This window comes from Schistocerca serialis, unplaced genomic scaffold, assembly GCF_023864345.2.
Source record: "Schistocerca serialis cubense isolate TAMUIC-IGC-003099 unplaced genomic scaffold, iqSchSeri2.2 HiC_scaffold_1362, whole genome shotgun sequence".
NCBI lineage: Eukaryota > Metazoa > Arthropoda > Insecta > Orthoptera > Acrididae > Schistocerca > Schistocerca serialis.
Genome location: NW_026047583.1, coordinates 41,726,087 through 41,746,815, shown reverse-complemented (window position 1 = coordinate 41,746,815; position 20,729 = coordinate 41,726,087). Strand labels below are relative to the sequence as shown.

General features: G+C 39.4%; 1 protein-coding gene across 1 annotated transcript in view; it reads left to right on the top strand.

Moving 5' to 3' along the window:
- The window catches only part of LOC126440373 (molybdenum cofactor biosynthesis protein 1-like), a 77,337-nt gene that overhangs the window by 4,103 nt on the left and 52,505 nt on the right, over positions 1 to 20,729 (top strand). The window contains exons 2-4 of the mRNA XM_050090661.1: positions 10,271 to 10,491; positions 14,577 to 14,583; positions 14,677 to 14,919. Of these exons, the coding sequence (XP_049946618.1) occupies positions 10,271 to 10,491; positions 14,577 to 14,583; positions 14,677 to 14,919 (471 nt within the window). The remainder of the gene's footprint in view (positions 1 to 10,270; positions 10,492 to 14,576; positions 14,584 to 14,676; positions 14,920 to 20,729) is intronic.

Here is a 20,729-nt window from a genome sequence, read left to right as displayed (position 1 = left end):
TTGCTAGTGCTTATTTTTTGTTTTAAATATCTCTCTCAAACTGATCAGGTATTGGAAAAAGAAAGATAAATATTTTGAATTAAGACTTAAAACAGGATGGAAACGGGTACCATACTGGCCTGTATATAAGATACACCATTTCTACAAAAAATCTCCCATAAAAACTGGGACTTTTATGAATCATAGAAACCTCAACTGTAGTGCTTTTTCTTAAGTTTGAAATGAAACAAAAATATCACTACAGTTTGTAAATCAATTGTTGTGTATGAGGTAGCAATGCAAACATTCTCTTTGTTGCTATCCCATTTAGGTAGTGACTACAGAGGGATCCAGAGAAGTGTAGACATTTTCTGATTGTTATTACCTTTGGAACAAAGTGTTATATGGCTGCAATTTTGAGTGGTAGCATAAACCACTGTTTTCCCAACAGATCTTGTCGTGTGGGTTTCCAGCAGATGACAATGCAGCACTGAATGAAATACAACTATTGTTTGAGCAATGCAAGGATGTACTGAAACAACAATTTATTGTATTTGGTATAAATTTTAAGCAGACAATACTGTTTAAAATGTGCACAAGGAAAGGTCCTCCGAACAAGAACATCAACCTCCAGGTTCCAGCACTGCTGTATTGCAACATTTTTCTAGATCATCTCAAAAATCTATGAAGCAGGATCTATGGGGAAGTGGGGTAAGCTGATCAAGTGCATGATAAATTCTGAAGACTGCAAAGTGGAAAGTGTACATTCCAAGATTATTTCACACTATGAATGAGGACAACCCGAATCGAAGGATGGAGCACTACGAGTGGTCTGAAGGCATGCTTCACGAAGATGATGGTTTGCAGGGAAGGTTATCTGGCCTAATGAGGCACAATTCAACCTGAATGGTAATGTAAACTGTCATAGCTGCATGTATTGGGCTGCTGAAAATCCTCATGTTCACATGGACAAACATGTTACTTCACATGGTGTTAATGTGTGGTGCAGTCCGTCATAGTATTGTTTCTCTGACCCATTCTTCTTTGAAGGTACATAACTGGTGAGGTGTATCATATGCTGCAAACATTGATTTTATTAGCCATCCAAGAGGTGTTTGGAAACAAAAGATTTTTACCTACAAGACTGTACTCCGCCTCACCACCACAGAGATATCAGATTCTACTTAGATGAAAATCTACGTGGGTGACGGATAAGTCGAAGAGGAGCTGTCAAGTGCCCACCAAGGTCACGGGACCTTACAATTCTCGACTTCTACCAATGGGGGACCTCGACAAACAAAGTTTACCAACAGAACCCAGCTACACTGAATGAGATATGAGAAACCATCAAGACATTCTGTGCAGCTACCACACTGGCAACACTGACAGCTGTACTTCAGTCAACAATTCAGCAACATTGATGTTGCTTGGCTGCTAACAGGTGTCACTTTGAACACACAAAATGATCTTCCTCCCATGCAAGAATTTTGACACTATGCCATTTTGTTCCATCAATATTGACTATCAAAGAGAGTCTACATTTTTCTGGACCCCTCTGTATTACCATTCTCACAGTTTCACTATTTTAGACAATGGGACAGGCACAGTTTTTCTCTAACTAAAGAATATAATTTATTCTTCACCAATGAAGCACAACATTGAGAGAAAATTTTGGAATTCCGTACAGTTACGTTGCAAATTTCAAACTCACAGTTATTCATCTAACAGATGTGCTTTTTAAAGGTACGGTTCAAGAAATGCTGCACATGCAATGCCCGGGATTGTAGCGACGGCACTGTACTTTGGGAGGAGAGTGACAAAAATACTGACAGTGACAAAACAATGAATGTTAGTGAAGTTAAGAGTGTCTTACATGAAAACTGCAACTGAAAGCTTTGTTTTGGTGTGTAATTTATCTACAGTGTACTACAAAAAAAAGTGGTTAAGGGTAAATTACATTTTGAAAAGCTTTTGTAAATGGGCAACTTGACAAATTATTTTTAATTAAGTTTCTCTCTTTTTCGAAATTAAAGGTGCAACTTATATTCAGGCCAATTCGATGTGTGTATAATTTATGATAACTACGAACAGACTTTGAAATTTGCCTACGTCACACCAGGTATACTTAACTTATTTCACTGACCCACACAGATGCTCATGTCCGGTGGAAGTCTCCTCTAGTTCCCCCACTTTTGGTCAGAAGCATTATTTCAGATATCACAATGTCATGACTCACAGCTTTGCACATATCGTACACTGTTAAGGCAGACACCGATACAGCAGTGAGAGCTTCCATCTCCACGCCTGTCTGCCCTCTACACTTTGCTGTGCCAGTTATAATCACACAGTTGAGAGCAGAGTCCAGTTCAATGTCCACAGCCACAGAGGAGAAAGATATATTATGACACAGAGGGATAAAACTGGACGTCTGCTTGGACCCCACAATTCCCGCCAGGCGAGCAACGCTAAGTACGTCACCTTTCTTCAGGCCATTTTCTCGTACGAGTTTCATCAGTTCGGGTCCCACAAAAACCTTTGCTCATGCTGTAGCAGTCCGTTCTGTCACCAGCTTCGAACCCATGTCGACCATTTTCGCCCTGCCGGTCCGGTCAACATGAGTCAGACTTCCAGACTGTGCTCCCAAACTGCAGAAACGGCAAGAGAAGACAGAGGGCTGTGCTCTGTGTGTTTGTCTTGTTAGGAGTCCTGCATTGCACATAATGCTTGGGGTACAGGGAAGCAAAAGAAACTGTTTTCTAGATTCAGTCACTACACTCAAATTATGTGACAACAACTGAGACATCTGTGTATCCAACACAAACAGGGGCGAAATGTTGGTGTCTGAGAAGAAGTACTTTTGAAAATCTTGTTTCTGAAGGTTTAACAACTTCCAACTCTGTGCCTTCATGACATCACTACAGCCATCAAGTTCAGTGCCACCTGGAACAAAAATACAAGCTGTAACAAAGAACTCTTCATAATCTGAAAATAGGTTAACTACAAAAGAATTTTTAAGCATTTGTGTTGAAACACCCCCGATTAATTCCTTTACTGGATTTTGGGTAATTTACCGAAGCCACCAAACAGTTAATTATTATGATATATGACCGTGTGCTTAATGGATGAAAGGCTATTGGTTGTTCTGCAAATGCGGCTGTTCTGAGACAGAATAGCTAATGATTGAAAGTTTGTCTATTATTAAGTATCACAAAGGTTGCGATGTACAACTGATATATATTTCCTACTAACACACAAATTCTGAGGCAGTTGTTACCTTTGCCTTACACGTCTAATTGCGGTTATCTCTTTTTACTGATTGCTGATTTTCAGTACTTTGTCACACGCAATGCTGATGGTTAACATTCACAACAATCCTCACTGCAATCCATGGTTGTTGCTGGCCGACGCGGTTGACGTGAAACACGTAATTCGGCACTTGTCACTTTCTGTTTCTTATCACTCGCGAATCGGCATCAGTGAGAGTCAACCCCACGACGATCAGGGGGACGTGCTCACTCGTCATACTCCAGTGAATTTTACCGTTTACAACTCACTCGACCACCATTCTTGGCCGTCTTTCCCACTCTACTTCTCACTCGACACTCTACCATACTACTGCGCACTCAGCACTAGTCTCACTGCCTACTGCAGCGCTCGACAATCGACTCCTGTCCGCTATCGACCTGGGCATCAGATACTAGCATCTATGTTTGTGGGATCACGGATCCCTTACAGTGTTCAAGACAAGTTCTTTGAACCTTAATGATCTGTGATGATTCTTTTCTTTCCTAAGCTAAGGTCGAAAATCTGTTTTGTCTGCAGAAGTGTGCAATATGAATATTACATAAAGTTGATAGGAACATCTCACATAAATCTCCTCAGTGGCTGTAGATTTCACAATCTTGCAGGAGTGGATACAAGTGGAGGTCATAGCAATGATGATAACTACCAAACACTTCCCAAACAACATATTATACTGGGGTGCCCTTAAGAAGGCAGCAGTGTGGTGCATTCTGTGCAGAAAGAGATGGGGAATGTTTTATGGTGCTGTCTGTGTGTTCTCTCTCTCTCTCTCTCTCTCTCTCTCTCTCTCTCTCTTTCTCTCTGTCCCACAACTCACATTTCAGCCACTTCCAACCCTCGTATCTGGCACAGGCCACTGTGTCTGCTTCTGACTCTGCCTAGTAGAATTTATGCGGTCGGAAAGCTATCGCTGTTGCTTTCTAATGTAATACTTGTCATGTTTCCTTTATGCCAGCCATTGTGAACACTAATGGCTAAGTAACCTCACCATACCTAAATGCCTTGTATCGTACACGCACTGCAAAATGCACACTACAGACAGATGTGGCAGAATGACACGATGTCTTTATATTTTTTACTTCACCAATTTCCAAATGCACACATAACTTTTGGAGAAGGAGGTAGCGTGGAAACAGAAGTGTGTCAAAAATGCCAAGTTCTTCCAGCAATGACAAGCTACATGTAATAAAGGACACTTTTCAGTTGCTCGTGCTAGGGTCTGCCCACAAGGACATGCTTTTGGTCTGATTGACAACATTCCAGCTGGGTAAAGCTGCACACCACTGGGTTGAACATACCAGCTGTCAACAACAGATCCGATACAACAACAACAGAAAGAATGACTTCCTGAACACAGTTGGAAATCACTGATAGAAACAGTATTCCCCTCATTCACATGTGTTTGCAGACCTCTGTTCAGTCATAATGTTTATTGAAATAATGATGGTGAGCACACACTTTGACAGAGTTCAACTTGGTTGTTACGTGATTGTTCAGCTTTTTCCTTCTTTCCTCCTCCCTTTTCTCTTCCCAAAATCTTTTCATTCTTTGACTGTGTTCTTGTTTCCTTTGATATGTACATATTTTCTCTGTTTTCTTCCTTTCCTTTACTTCAAGTTTTATGTTCATAATTTTGTTTCTGAATTTGTCTCTTTCATTCATCATTTCCATTCTGATTCCTGCTTGTTTGTAGCCTTCTTCTATTTCTTGAAACCAACTGGTTTTTTTGATTAAGGCATTTACTACATCCTAAATCCCTTTGTGAATCTGTCGCTATTCATTGTGTGTATGTGTCCACAGAATGTTAGTCGGTGTTTTCTGATTGTGACTGAGTCTGCCTCTGTGTTCATATAATTCTCTGGTTGATCTCTTCATTCATATACCATCTCTGTGCACTGCTCCTAAAAATTTTCTGAGGATTTTGCATTGTATTCTTTCTGCTTTGTGGTGCCTGGTCCTCAGATTGTGGTCATTTCTGATGCGAAGAGTGCTTCTGATACTATAACTGTATTGTAGTGCATGTGTTTGCCTTGTACTGAAATGTTTCTTTTATTATAGTGTGTCCATGTCAGTTTGTACACTTTCTGAAGTTCTTTTGTTTGTTCTATGTTTTCTTCCTTCTTTGATCCACCTATTTGTATTGTTACTATTATATTGAATAATTTAATATATTTTTGTGTGTTTATTATTGTTATTAAAATTGTAGATGTCTGTCGTATGCTAACAGCGAGGTTGCTAGCGAGTTGCATTTTTGAGGGAAGCTGGGCGAGGGAGGGTGGAAACAATAACAAATCGTCACTCCCCCCGTAGCAAGACTGCAGCACAAGAGGCAGGAGTGCCATCTGTTCCCTTCGACGTTTCTGTCTTGCTTTGCCACCTATCAGTAAGTGATGAACCAGCTAAATCTGGACTTTGCTGCCACAAATCAAGAAGCAATGGCTCGGAGACAGCATGAGCTCATTGTCCAACTGACGGGTGGAAGCAACACAACAGCAACAGCAACACCAACACCAGTCACACCACCAGTGAATATACTAGAGAGGCCCTCAATATCACCGCAGTAGTCCTCGAGCTGGAAGTGTGAGCTCCGTGGAACAAAGATGGACCTTGGAAGCTGGTGGGTCCAAAATGCAATCAGCAGCAACATACACGAACAACTGAGCCTACTGACTCACACGGCAAATGCAGCGTGCTTTTACCAACACCAGTTCCGAGCATCGGTAATATGAGGGACCATACAAACAATTCTGCAGCACCTCAACTACACAACACTACCCCAGCCGCTACGCAGAACACTACACCGACTGGCTTCCCACTGGTCAAAGTACACAATTACACTTGCCTTGGCAAGCTAAACAATACATTTGTAGAATCCCACGAACGCTGACTGCAAATTTGTATGTCCGTCTGGTTATTTGACCTGTTGTGCTGCCATTCGCAAACAGCATTCCTGGAGGTGTTTTCCTACAGGATAATCTTGCTCACGTACTGCTGTTGTAAGCCAACATGCTATAGTGTGTCAACATATTGCCTTGGCTTGCTCGATAACCAGCTCTACCTCCAATCGAGCACATATTGGACATCATCTGATGACAGCTTCAACGCATCCACAAACATCATTAACTGTCCTTATATTGGCCAACAAAGTGCAACAGGCATGGAACTCCATTCCACAAACTGACACATGACACGTGTACTACAGCGTACCAGAATTTACATTTACATTTGCTGTGGCTTATCTCACACTTACATTGATCCCTGATCCTGCAACATTAATCACTTTACATATGTTGTCTCAACAAATATATTCCTGGTATTTCATTACTCTACATTAATTATTTTTTGGTGTTGCAAATTTTTCCGTCAGTGTACCTGGCCTTTCTTTAACCATCCCTGGTGCAATGCAGAATTTTCTTCCCAGTAGCGAGAAAATGCTGTTATTCCAATTTTGAAATCAGATAAATTGCCTCTTCAAACGGACAGCTGTCGTCCAGATTGTTTACTCAGTGTCCTGCAAGTTACTTGAACATATGGTTAGTCGAAGGCTGTATTGTGTCCTTGAATCCCCGGGTCTTTTGGCTTCGATCCAGTGTGCTTTTCGCCAAGGGCGCTCTACTGAAGATAATTTAGTCCACTTGAAGTGTGTTATCTGAACAGCTTTTGCTCAGCATCAGTTCCTTGTTGCAGTTTTCATTGATCTGCATATATATCTTATGATACCACATGGTGCCATAACGTCCTTGCCACCTTAAAGGAGTGGGGCCTCCATGGTCCACTCATGATTTTTATCCAGAACTTTCTTCCATGTCACACTTTTTGGGTACAGGTTGGTGCCTCCTGTAGCATCCCCCCCTGCAGGAGACGGGGCTTGCACAAGGTTCTGTTTTGAGTGCCGCTCTCTTTTATGTGGCTATCAATGATCTGGCGGCAGCTGCATGACATATGGTGTCCCCATCTTTTTTGTTCATCCACGACGGCTATTGCTGGAGGCAGAATGCAGGGAGCAATACACTAAGCACAATCCTGCGCTTTCACTCATAGCATCCATTTTTTGGCTGCCATGACCTACGTTATGCATTTCTGCCATTGTGTTTTTTAGGACCGGTCTTTTATGCCTAGTTGACATGGCTTCCCCGTCTTTGTCAACTAAAGCAGACATGTAGGTCGCACCTGAATGCTCTTCTATGCCTCAGCGGTGTGGTCCACTCTACTTTGATATGGCTGTATGCAGCATTGGTGCAGTCACACCTAGATTACAGGAATCTCTCATATGACTTTTTATCAGCTACGACATTACGCCTGGATTCGATACACTATTGTGGGGTAAGACTGGTAACAGGTGCCTTTGGACTAGGCAGCAGTTCCACTATTGTGGGTTCTGCACCATCAAAAATTGATGGCAGCTGCTCGCCCATAGTACCCTAACTGTCATCTCCTCTTTCCAGATACGAGATTTACCTCCGAAAATGGCAACACAGGTCTGGGGTTACGATCACCAAGTTTGAGCCTTGGTCCAGCACACAGTTTTAATCTGCCAGGAAGTTTCATATCAGTGCACGCTATGCTGCAGAGTGAAAGTCTCATTCTAGAAAACTCTTTAACTGTAATTCTCTTTACATATTGGCTATTTTCTTCTTATATGGGGGACATGGTCTCATCTGAGAAGTGAAAGCAAGCCTGTAAAAGAAAGGGGGGTGGGGGCAGTTCTCAATTCTTGAGCAGTGACACTTTTTTTTTTTTTTTTTTTTTTTAAAAAAAAAGAAAGATCCTTTGTAATTTGGGTGAGTTTATGTTCAATCCTTGCACCCAATTTACTCTTTCATCTACCTACTTTTTTTCTCGTCTAGCAGAACGATATTTATGACCGTTGCTTAATACCTGTTTGTATCACTTACACTGCTGGTATTTATGAATTCTTTAGCATTTGACTCTGGAAAGACCATTTTTCTTTGTAGTGAGGTCTTGCCAACAGCAAATTTTCTGGATGGAAAGTTGCCAATCTGCTCATATACTTTAAAATTTAAAAGTAAATCTAGCAATGCTAGAATGTATACAAAATACTGATATACCCATTATCAAGTTGTTGTTTAAAGATTCGCGACTTTTAAAACTTACGTAGATTATCTTTTTCATGATAGAACTTTACATAAGAAGTTATTAAGAACATTGTGAATATCACATGATGAACAATGGAATGACTAAAGCAGTGTTATCAACCCTCATTCATTGACACATGTAATAAATTCATCGAGGCAGTGAAGTCCAGAGCTGTTGTAAAAATTTCTGAAATTAAAAGTATATATTACCTAATGAAGGTAGTATTTTGGGGTGAAAGAGCACAATAACTATTATTTTTGGAATGTAATAATTCACTATGGCTTCATTTTAATTCTAATAAGTTTCACACTGTAATGAAACATTGTCTAAATGCCTCTCTCTCTCTCTCTCTCTCTCTCTCTCTCTCTCTCATTTGTTATAACTTACCGCTGTTATTTTGTATTTGTATTGCAGTCATTACATTAAAATTGGCTATATTGATTCTGCAATTTATACTATTATGTTATTGCTAAGAATTGATTTAAAGAATAAACGTATATATTTATTTGTAAGATTTTGTAAATTTATACCACTGGAACTCTTTCAAAATATTTGATTGCGTAATACTGCCAATAAATACAATGACTTTCTTTCTTCTGTTTATGATTGTAATAGATGTTGGACACGTTGATTCCAAGTATGTTATACAGAAACGCAGTGATTTTTTACAAAAGGCAAAACTATGTGTTCGAAGAATTGTGGAGAGGAGGGTACGTGATGTATTTTAAGTAGGTTATAAAGAGTGACTATAACAACAAAAACAATATATTATTGATAAAATTATTTAATTGAATAGATAAAAAATCTACTCACCAAGTGGCAGCAGAACATACACATAAAAGACTGTTATGATTGGCAAGCTTTCGGAGCCAGTGGCTCCTCCAGACAGAAGCATTGAAGGGGAAGAAAGAAGGGTAAAGGAAAAGGCCTGGAGAGTTCCAGGAAAAGGTGTAGATTTTGGGAAAGTCACCCAGAACTGCGGATCAGGCGAAAAATAGAAATGACACATGTCATATACCAGCTATTATGTAAACACTGTTCAGCTTTCTACATCTGCATGACTACCACCAAATTATTAGTTACGATAAATGGGCATAGGCATAGTGTATATACTGGAAACTCACAATATCCTGTTGCAGGGCATGCTCTACAACATGGCATACGTGACCTCGACACTTGTTTCACCACACATGCCACCTGGATTCTTCCGCCATACACCAGTTTCTCAGAACTCCGCAGGTGGGAACTAGCACTACAACGTGTCCTTGGTTCTCACCACCCACCTCGCTTTAATTTACGTTAATTTCTGCTGTCTCAGCCTTTCTTCACTGTAATTACTCTTTGCTTCACTCCGTTTTAGCTTTCTACATCTTTCATTGTCTTTCCCGTCTATTTTCACTACCCCCTCCCGCAGCTGTTGTATACAATACGCTTAGCTTCTCACTCTTATTAACTCATGTACAGTTTTAGTAGTAATCTCTGTCTTGCATATTACCCTGTCTTCCACCTTTAAGCTCTCAGGTTTCCGAATCTTGCCCGATGCAGTCCCCAACAATTAGTCTTTCCTTCTCATCCTGTACGGTAAGTCACCCATGACCCACGGTTCTGGGTAACTTTCCCAAAATCTACCCCTTTTCTTAGACCTCTCCAGTCCTTTTCCTTCACCCTTCTTGCTTCCCCTGCAACCCTTTAGCCTGAAGAAGGAGTCACTGGCTCCAAACGCTTGCCTATCACAACAGTCTTTTATGTGTGTGTTCTGCCACTGCTTGGCGAGTAGATTTTTTATCTATCCAATTAAATAATTTTATAAAGAGTCTCTGTGTGTCATGTTTTTATTGGTATACAACTTGTTATAAACAAAACTTATTTTTACCATTTAATATGTTTCCAGATATTTACCAGTGGGAAAGATGAAATTGGGTTGATTGTACTTGGTTCTGACAAGACACAGACTGTACTTGATTACCCAAATGCGAGTGTGGAATTTCCTCTTGCACTGCCTACATGGCAGATGATATCCTTTGTGGAGAAATCTTTACATGAAAGAGAAATAAAAACAGATTGGATAGATGGTGTTGTTGTTGGCATGCAAGTCTTGAAAGATGAGCTAGAGTAAGTATTTAAAGCTGTCTGTTTCATGACATTCCTGGAACATGTTCCAGAATGTGTGTTACACAAATCACAGCGACATAGTTGTGACTTTATAAATTTGAATCAATATGTTTTTGTAATGAAAAGGAAACAGAAGGCACAATACCTGCAGAAATAGGAAATTTTTTTGTGTGATTTTACTGTATGAATGTTTTTTACAGTTTTTCAGCTCAATAATTAAGGAGGTATTGATACAAGGCTTTGCCAAAAATCAATTTGTCACCTACAATTCCAGCCCTGTCACTGGCATTCCCTATCCCCACAACATGACTGGGCCACCATGAAAGCAGCCACATCATTGTCAAATTCACTGAAACTACTGCATAGCAATTTACTTGAGTATGGCTGCTGTTGTGGTCTTCAGTTTGGTTTAAGCACTGCGTCAATACCTTCTCTTCATAGCACTCGGAGGTCGCGATCTGCGACTGTTTTTACAAATGGCAAGAGAACTTTTCCTCTAGTTGCTTGTTTTTCAGTGAAAGATGCAAATATTTTAGAATGTAGTGCCTTATGTATATCTGTTGGAATAGCCACAAGGTCTGAAAGTTATTTTCAAATGATTGAGCTCTTCTACAGAGTATTGAAATTCACAGATTCTTCCAACCTGGTCCACCAATGTCTTACATACTCCTCTTCCTCCATGGATTGTTTCCAGCATTTGGAGATGAAACATTAGGCACCAAAACGTGCCTTATAACCAAAATCTAATGAACATATAATTAAATTAACCAAAGATGTAATGTTGCACTCTCAGGTAAGACTGATCTTGAATGCAAAGCCTAAGTGGAAATTAAATGTACGCTGCAACATTCATCACACTTTTTGTTATTGAAATTATTCACAGTGCCATAGGGAGAACTGAGTTTATGTGTTTTGTAGAGTCAGATACACGCTGTGGCGCAGGGTGCTGTCCGTTATTCTCCTGACTATGATGTGCAGGAATGGTAGTCTTCCTTCTTCTTTGGTCTCCATAGTGAATTTGATTTTGTGGCGTGTGGAGTTCAGATGTACAAAGAAGTCAAGAAGTTTGTCTCTTCCATGAGGCCAGATGACAAGTGTGTTATCCACATAACAGAAGAAGAAGAAGAAGAAGAAGAAGAAGAAGAAGAAGGATTTCCATTTGGATGACATCAGGGCCTCTTCCTCGAAGTGCACCGTAAATATATCCACAATCTCTGGTGAGAGTGGGCTGCCTATTGTGACTCCATCTGTTTGCGGGAGGGGGGTGTGCCACGAGTCAGTGAAGTGGGAAAGCTGACCAAGTAATATGTGTGACGTGTCATACCTCGACCGATATTGAGAACAGAATAAAAAATTCAGAGGCATTACTTTTCAGCACTCCCATGCATATTCTGTATGCAAGATAAGCTTATGGAGCAGGTTTCTCATTCAGAAATTCTATTTCGGTGTTGATTGTTTACACGAAGACCGTGTTAAGCATAATGGAAGAAGGAGAAATGTTTATCAGCATTCCAGATTTGGCAGTGGCAGGCTCATGGTCTGCTGAGACTCTGGTTTATTGTTTCACTATATTGCTGCTTGCATTGCTCAGAATCTCATTTTGTGCGAACATAGAATTGGTAGGTTCAGGAGGGCCATGCTAAATGCCTTGCAGGGCCTCAGTAGTGCCACCCAACTAGCACCTGAGAGGGCCGACAAGTGTTTGCTCATGCGTACGTGATCCTGCAGTGAAGTTGTGTACATTTAGTCAGGAAGTGGGCTTGTATACAGTGAGACAAGTATCCACACAGACAATGTGATGGCATCTGGAGCAGCACAGACTGTCAACCCCTTAATGCAGCTCTAGAGAGAGGTGAACTGACAGCGGTGCAACTAACAACAATGCCAGACACAGGAATGGCACTGTGTCATTGTACCAGATGAGTCTCGGTTCTGTAACATCGTCACAATTGATGTACTTGTGTGTGGAGGCTCTGATGCCAACAGACCTGGCCAGATTGTACCTGTCATTCCCATGCGGGTCCAGCATGTGATGTGATGGTATGGGGTGCAACTGGATACATGTCACAACCTGTGGTTCACATAGCCAGTAATTTGGACAGCAGCCATTGCATTTGTGTTTTGTTAAGGCCTATCGCTGTGCCGTATTTTCAAGGGCTCCATGATGTTATCTTTTAACAAGATAATGCAAGACTACACATCACCTGAGCTGTACTGAGCTACCTCGATACAGAGAGTGTTCCACTGTTGCCATATCCAGCATTTTCTTCAAATCTGTCACCTGTGGAGAACATCTGTTCACAGGATGCCAAGAGATGGGTATGCCACCAGTCGCCAGCCACCAGTCGCCAACCACTACAGTTGATGAACTCTGACATATGACATACAGTTGAGTAGCATGAATTAATGTACCCATGGCTGTAATCCAACCTCGATTTGATATCCAGTGTGATGAGAGCTGTTCTGCTGTTCCAGTTTCAATACTGAAATTCATATATTATTTTTATGCTATCCTTACCAGATTGGACTGTGGTGTCATACAGCATAAAATACCTTACAACATGTTGAATCAGTGATGAGAAGTGTAGAACAGCCAGCAGGGGAAAGATGTTGGCAATGAGACAGCTTTTATGTAGAACAGCAGTACAGTGTTTTACAGTGCATAATGCTTCCTCAGATTGAGAACAAAATGTGCAGTTTGCTGTCATCCATTTTCACAAACATAGCCTTGAAAAATAATGTTGACATTACTGTGCATTTCACTCTGAGGCATATTGCACTCTGAGAATGTTCATCGAATTCAGTTACTTTGTATTATATTTCAGTAACAGTGACATAATAGCAAATTGGACTGTATGAGTTTTTATGGATTTTTTTTCCAGAGACACACTACCATTTCTTCAGATTTATTTAATTTGGGTATAAATCCTTTCCAGCATATATGCTGTACACAAAATGTTGAACATAAAATATAGCTATCTGCTGATTTAACATCTTGCTGAGTATACCAGTACAATGTTTTGTTGTAACAAATAGTTCAATGTATTTTACACACTTATAAACTTATTTATACAGTTATAGTAATTTATACCATTACATTAATGTTGTACCTTAAAGTTCTGGAAGACGATATTATAAGGAACCTCATACTTTTCCTGGATGATAGAGTTGTCTATAATGAATTATTGCCTGAAAAAGATCTGTACAAATTTGAGTCAGATCATAACATTTCAAATTGGTCCAAAGATGGGCAACTGAGTTTAAGTTTTCAGAAATGTAAATTGGAGCACATCACAAAACAAATAAAAGACAGAATTGTATGACTACATTATCAAATAATCACAGTTTTAATTGGTCAACTCATACAAATATCTGGATGAAATGAAATGGTGACATAGACTCACTTGTAGGCAAAGCAGAATGCAGACTTCAATTCGTTGGTAAGATACTGGAAAATGCAATCAGTCAATAGAGGACATTGCTTACAGAATACTTGTGTGGCCCATTCTAGAATATTGCTTAAGTATGACCCATAACAAATAAGGCTAATGACAGACATTGAATGTATACAAAATAGTGTAGCATGATTGATCATAGATTTATTTGATGCATGGGAGAGCATCAAGAAGCTACTAAAAATTGGAAATGCCAGACAAGTGAAGATAGATGCCAAATATATGACAAAACCCAACTTATGAAATTTCAGGAACATGTATTAAGCGAGGTATTTAGGGATTATACAATAACCGCATATGTATCACTCCTATAGGGACCATGAAGGCAAGATTAATTACAGCATGCACAGAACCATTTAAAGAATCATTCTTCCCACACTCCACATGAGCACTGAATGGGGAAAAACCATAATGTGTGGTACAACAATGTACTTTGTCGGACAAACCCACAGTGGTTTATACAGTGTGCATGGAGACATGGAATCAGTTGACAGTAGTGGTAATGGTTCATATTGATTCCCATTTCTCTGTTTCAGTAGGTGATCTTATGCCTCTAATTATTTTTTCATTGCTATCTTAACTTGCATTCTTCAATTCAGTTTATTAACCCTTGTTATCTCTTTGTATTAGGGCAAATGTACAGTTAACTTTTAAGGAATTTGTATTTTCAATTTATCAACTGGAGTTTTGTTTCATATGCAGCAGAAATGTTACAAATTATTTGTTTCAGTTTTGCTGTTTCACAGGTGCTCTGAAAAAAATAAAAGATCGCGAAAGTGTCTTAATGACAACCGATGGCCTCATATTGGCAAGACAGCTGGTTGCCTTGCAGAGGGCAGGGCTTGACGGTCTGAACATCTGCTTAGACACCCTGCAGTCCCAATGCTACAACCAGATCACGAGGAGGAAAGGCTGGGAGCGTGCCATGGCTGGCATAGATCTAGCCTTGCAACTTGAATACGACCCTGTGAAGGTATTACTAGTGCAGCTGTCATCGCATGCAGACTTTCATAAGCAAGAGATATAAATCTGTTGTTAAGAATATCAATACAAGAATCACCATTTTAAAGCAGTACGCCCTCACCCTCGACTCCATCCCCGCTCCCACCCTCACCCCTGTCTCCACACTGCAGCTGAAAGTGAAGGAAGGTATATTAAGACAGAAGAAGTAAATTTTAGCTGAAGATGCTAACAGTTTCGTAGTTTATACAACATAAAAAAGTATGCCTTGCAAGTTTACCTATTAAATATCTTATATTTTCCTCCCAAGAGAGTCTTATGAGACTCAAGATCTTTACAGTTTCTCTTTTTTTCTTTTGTGTCTTTAGTTTAAAATAAGTTTCCTCTATTGTGGTGTTGTTTTGAAAAAAATACTCAATTGTTTGGAAAAATTATTCTTAATTCTGTAGTCACACTTTTGTTGTGTCTAAGTACTACTGGTTTCAGTAGCGAGTACCAGCATCAGTTCATCTTATTATCAAAAATTTCTTTGCAAAATAAAAGCTGACCACTGTGGCCGAGCGGTTCTAGGCACTTCAGTCCGGAACCATGCTGCTGCTACGGTCGCAGGTTCGAATCCTGCCTCAGGCAGGGATGTCCTTAGGTTAGTTAAGTTTAAGTACTTCTAAGTCTGGGGGACTGATGACCTCAGATGTTAAGTCCCATAGTGCTTAGAGCCATTTGAACCATTTTGCAAAATAAAACGCTTCTGTACAACTGCAAACTAGACATACCATTTTCAGGGTGCAGTTCACATCTATTGAAAGCACAACAGTGACCTTTACTTTTAGTAGATAAGACACCTACTGGGGTAAGTGACTTGATGAATGCACACAAGAAGTTGTCATTTATTCCATATGTAGCTGCCATGCAGAATCATATTTTGTATTAGTTTGTCCTTACTCTTCCAAAAGGTTAAACCTTGTCTCTGCAGCCACAGCTTCCTCTCTTCAGCAGTTGTTTTCATCTCCATGTGTGAAGAAAATCCCATTCATTGATCATATTGTTTAAGTAGGATGTTCTCAGTCATCCCCTTGTTTTCTTACCTATGATCTTGCCTTCAGAAATGTTTTTTAAAAGATTACCATCTCCAGTTAAGTGTCCAGTGTATTTTGCTTTGCTCTGGCCTATAACTTTCAGTGGTTCCTTCTTCTCTCCTATTTCCTTTAATTTTTCTGTCAATGCAGCTAGTTCTTGTACTTCTCCTCCAGAACCACATTTCAGCAGGTTTGAGGTGAGCTTCCTTTGGCTTTTCTAATGTACAGATTTTGCATCTGTGTGTCAGAACACTCCACACAAAGGTCTTTACAAATATTTTCTTAATGTGGGAGCTGATATGTTTATTCAGTTGCAGCTTCTTCTTATTTTGGAAGGAACTCTTCACCTGTGCTATTCTTTTCTTGAATGCCTTGAAATATTGATTGTTTTCTTGCAAAATGCTACTGAGATAGTGAATTTCAGTTCCTTTCTTGAGTTGCTCATTGCCTGTTCTTGCGTCAGTCCTGCCTCCACCTCCTTTCTTGTCTGTAGCCATAAATTTTGTCTTCTTTGTATTCATTTTTAGCTTTAGTTTTACCATTTCTTGATTTAAGGCCTGAAACATTTTATTTAGTTCCTACTCTGATTTACTATTGTGATGTCGTCAGTCTGCAGTGTATATGCATGCAATTAAGTCTCCATATCGACATCATGCTCCAAAAACCACCTAACTGTGTGTGACAGGGGGTACGTCTCATGCCACCAACTGACCCCCTCTGCCTTGTTCCACTTGTGAACAGTGTTTGGGAAGAATGACTGTCAGTACGCTTCTGTATTATCTCTAACTTCTCAAATTTTCTTCTCGTGATCATTTCGTGAATTGTATATGAGAGAAACTATTATGTTGTCAGACTCTTCTCAGAAACTACTCTCTCGAAACATGGGTAGTAAATCTTTCCGTGATGCACAACTGCTCTCTTATGGCATCTACCACTGGAGTTGCTGAGCATCTCTGTAATGATCTCACAGTGACTAAATGATTCTGTGACAAAACACTCCGCACTTCATTGGATCTTCTTTCTCTCTTCTGTCAGTCGTACAGGGTAAGGACACAGGGGTAATTTACATTCACTTAAGATTCTTCCTGTGGATGTTAGTCTGGCATCTGCTTTTCTATTGCTGTTTTGTGTGATCATTCCGCTTTAAGGTTGCTCTGAATAGTTACTTCTAGATATTTTGTGGTAGATTCTGTTTCCAGCAATTTGTCATTAATAGTGTAGTTGTACAGTATTGGATTTCTTTTCCTGTGTGTGTGTGTGTGTGTGTGTGTGTGTGTGTGTGTGATATGTTACATTTATTTATGTGCAGGGTCAACTGCCAGAGCCTGCATCATTCACCAATCCTTTGCAGGTCATTGTGCAAATTGATACTGTCTTCTGTTGTTGACACTTTCTTATGGACAAGTGTAATACCTGTGAACAATATTAAGGAGCCTCTGACACTTTCTACTGGATCATTTATATACATTGTAAATGTAATGGCCCTATCACATTTCCTTGGAGTATTCCAGAAATTACCTTTTGATTCTTGTCATCTTTTCTTTGTTGTTGTTATTACTTCCTTGATGAACATATTAAGGAAGTAAGGTGATAGAAGGCACCCGTCTCTCACTGCCCTTCTGGTTTTCCTTCTTTCATATCCGGTTCAGTACTCTGACTTTTGTATATACTCAAAATTAATCATCTGTCCTTCCAGTTTGGACATTACTTTAAGGAATGATGATATAATGGTAATCTGTTTATTAAACAATATTTTAATGATACACTATGCTTTCTGATCATATAGTGGCTTGATGATGGAATTTGATACTGAAATTAGTAATCATTAGACAAAATAAAAGTGAAGCTATAATAAAAGAAAGTAATATTTTGGATCATGTCAGTTGTTGTTCCAAACAACAGCACGTCAGGAATAGGTTCAAATGGCTCTGAGCACTATGCGACTTAACTTCTGAGGTCATCAGTCGCCTAGAACTTAGAACTAATTAAACCTAACTAACCTAAGGACATCACACACATCCATGCCCGAGGCAGGATTCGAACCTGCGAACGTAGCGGTCACTCGGTTCCAGACTGTAGCGCCTAGAACCGCACGGCCACTCCGGCTGCCTAGGAATAGGTACTAAATTATTTGTCCGCTGATGACCTCACAGCTTAGAACACTAAAAAACAAATGTTAATTGTTTGTTATGTGCCCTGGTAGAGTGTACAACTGTTTACAGCTCACGATTGGTTGTTGGAGCTTGGGCGTTACTCACATAGTGTATTTGGTGCACAGTGCAGAAAAAGGCAGTGTCCAGAAAAGTAAACAAATGTAAAGGCAAAAGTTTCATGACAGGATGTTGTGTCACCATACTTGGAAGACAATTATAGCCAAAGACAGAAATTTAAAAGAAACTGGCTCATTTGAGCTGTGGAGACCTAGTCGAGGATTCTCAGTAGATAATTGTTAGCACAGTAGAATTTATAAAGAGACAATGTCAGTTCATGTGAGGGAAGGTTGATTGGTAAGTACCTATCAGCTTTCTCATAAAACTCACAATTTGAAGAATACACATCAAGGAAAAGGTAGAAGTCCAACAGTGTCAAATCTAGACAATAATATCGATCATCCAACAGTTTTGCAAAATCCCCAGTTGTACTTACTTTACTTACTTACTTACTAACTTACTCAGATTTGCTGTGTACCATACAAGGAACTGGTTTCACAGAGTTCACTCGATCAGCTGCCAAGTTCTCACCTTCCTCCAAGTTTGTGTCCATGCATTGAAGATTCATTGCAAAAGTTCCAGGTGTTAAAAGGTCTTCCTGTACATCTGTATCTGTCCATTGATTTCCACAACAGTGTTGATTTTGGGATTCTTCCACCTTACATGTGTAGAACATAACCTGCAATCTTCAGTCTTCTTTCAACAATAATTTTGTGCAGGCTGTGTAGACCTCGTATTCTCAGCACTACATCGTTTGTAACTTGGTCGGGTTAACATCTTCAGAATTCATCTCTAGCATTGTTGGTGAAAAATATGGAGACTGTGTGCTGATTTTACTGACATTTTCCAAGTCTCACAAATATAAACAATAAAGGAGTACAGGCAAAGCTTTGTTGACATATTACAGACCTAATTGCCATATGGACTGATTTTCCAGTTCTGCTGGTGATTTCTGCATCTGTGACCTCATTATTACATATAAAGCTACCGAGATATGGCAATCTGTCAACATCTTGTAGTATCTTCTATTGCACTGTAATCGGGGAAGAGACGAGTAATTTCCACTTACTTTGCACATTCTGTTTGCCTTATCTCTATTAATTTTCAGCCGTATACAATAGGGCATTTAATGAGAAAGCAGATAAAAATTAACTTGATGCCTTCCAAGGTGACGGTCTCTACTAAGTCTCTACTCCTTCAAGTCTGACTATGTAAGTGTAGACCAGAGATGGTTTAAATTCAGAGAAATAGTATCGACATCAATTAAGAGATATATACCAAATAAATTGAATGGATACCAAATAAATTAAAAGGGTGGTGCACAAAATATGTCAAAACTCAGCTGCAGAAGCAATGAAAAAAAGCATGTCAAAATTTAAAAGAATGCAAAATCTCCAAGATTAGCGATGTTTTACTGAAGCTCGAAACTTAGGGTGGGTTTCAGTGGAAGATGTGTTTAATAATTCCCATAGTGAAACTTCGTTTTGAAATCTGGAAGAAAATCCAAAGAGGTTCTGGTTGAATGTATAGTTCACCAATGGCAAGACACAACCAATACCTTCACTGCGCAATAGCTGTGGTAATGTTACTGATGACAGTGCTACTAAAGTAGAGTTACTAAACACGGATTTCTGAAATTTCTTCACCAAAGACAACAAAGTAAATATTGCAGTATTCAAATCAAGAACAACTGCAACTGTGAGTAACTTAGTAGTAGCTCTCCTCAGTGTCATAAACCATTTATGTTTCTTTCAGAGAATGTTGATACAATAGCTCCATTAGAAATCATATATAGCCGCTCATTTGATAAAGATCCATACCTAGAGACTGAAAAGTTGCTCAGGTCACACCAATGCTCAAGAAAGAAAAGAGGAGTAATCTACTAAATAACAGACTCATATCACTAATGTTGTTTTGCATTAGGATTTTGGAACATATATTGTGTTTGAATATTTTGAATTATCTCAAAGGTAATGATTCATTGATAAATAGCTAAGATAGATTCAGAAATATCGACCTTTTAAAACACAGCTAGCTCTTTAGTCACACAAAGTAATAAGTGCTGTCGACTGGGGATCTCAAATTGATTCCATATTTGTAGATTTCCAGAAGACTTTTTGAAACAGTTCCTCACAAGCATTTTCTAATCATATTGTGTGCCTATGGAGTATTGTCTGAGTTGTACAACTGGATGTGTGGTTTCCTGTCAGAAAGGTCACAGTTCATAGCAATTGATGGAAAATCGTCAAGTAAAACAGAAGTGATATCTGACATTCCTCAAGGAAGTGTTATAGACCACCTGCTGTTGCCGATCTACATTAACAATTTAAGAGAGAATCTGAGCAGTCCTCTTAGATGATGCTATCATTTACAGTCTCGCAAATCATTTACTGTCTTGTAAAGTGATCAGATGATCAAAATGAACTGCAAAATGATTTAGGCTACCTATCCATATGATGCAAAAAGTGGTAACTGACCTTAAATAATAAAAATTTTTATGTCATCTGCACGAGTAGTAAAAGGCATCTACTAAATTT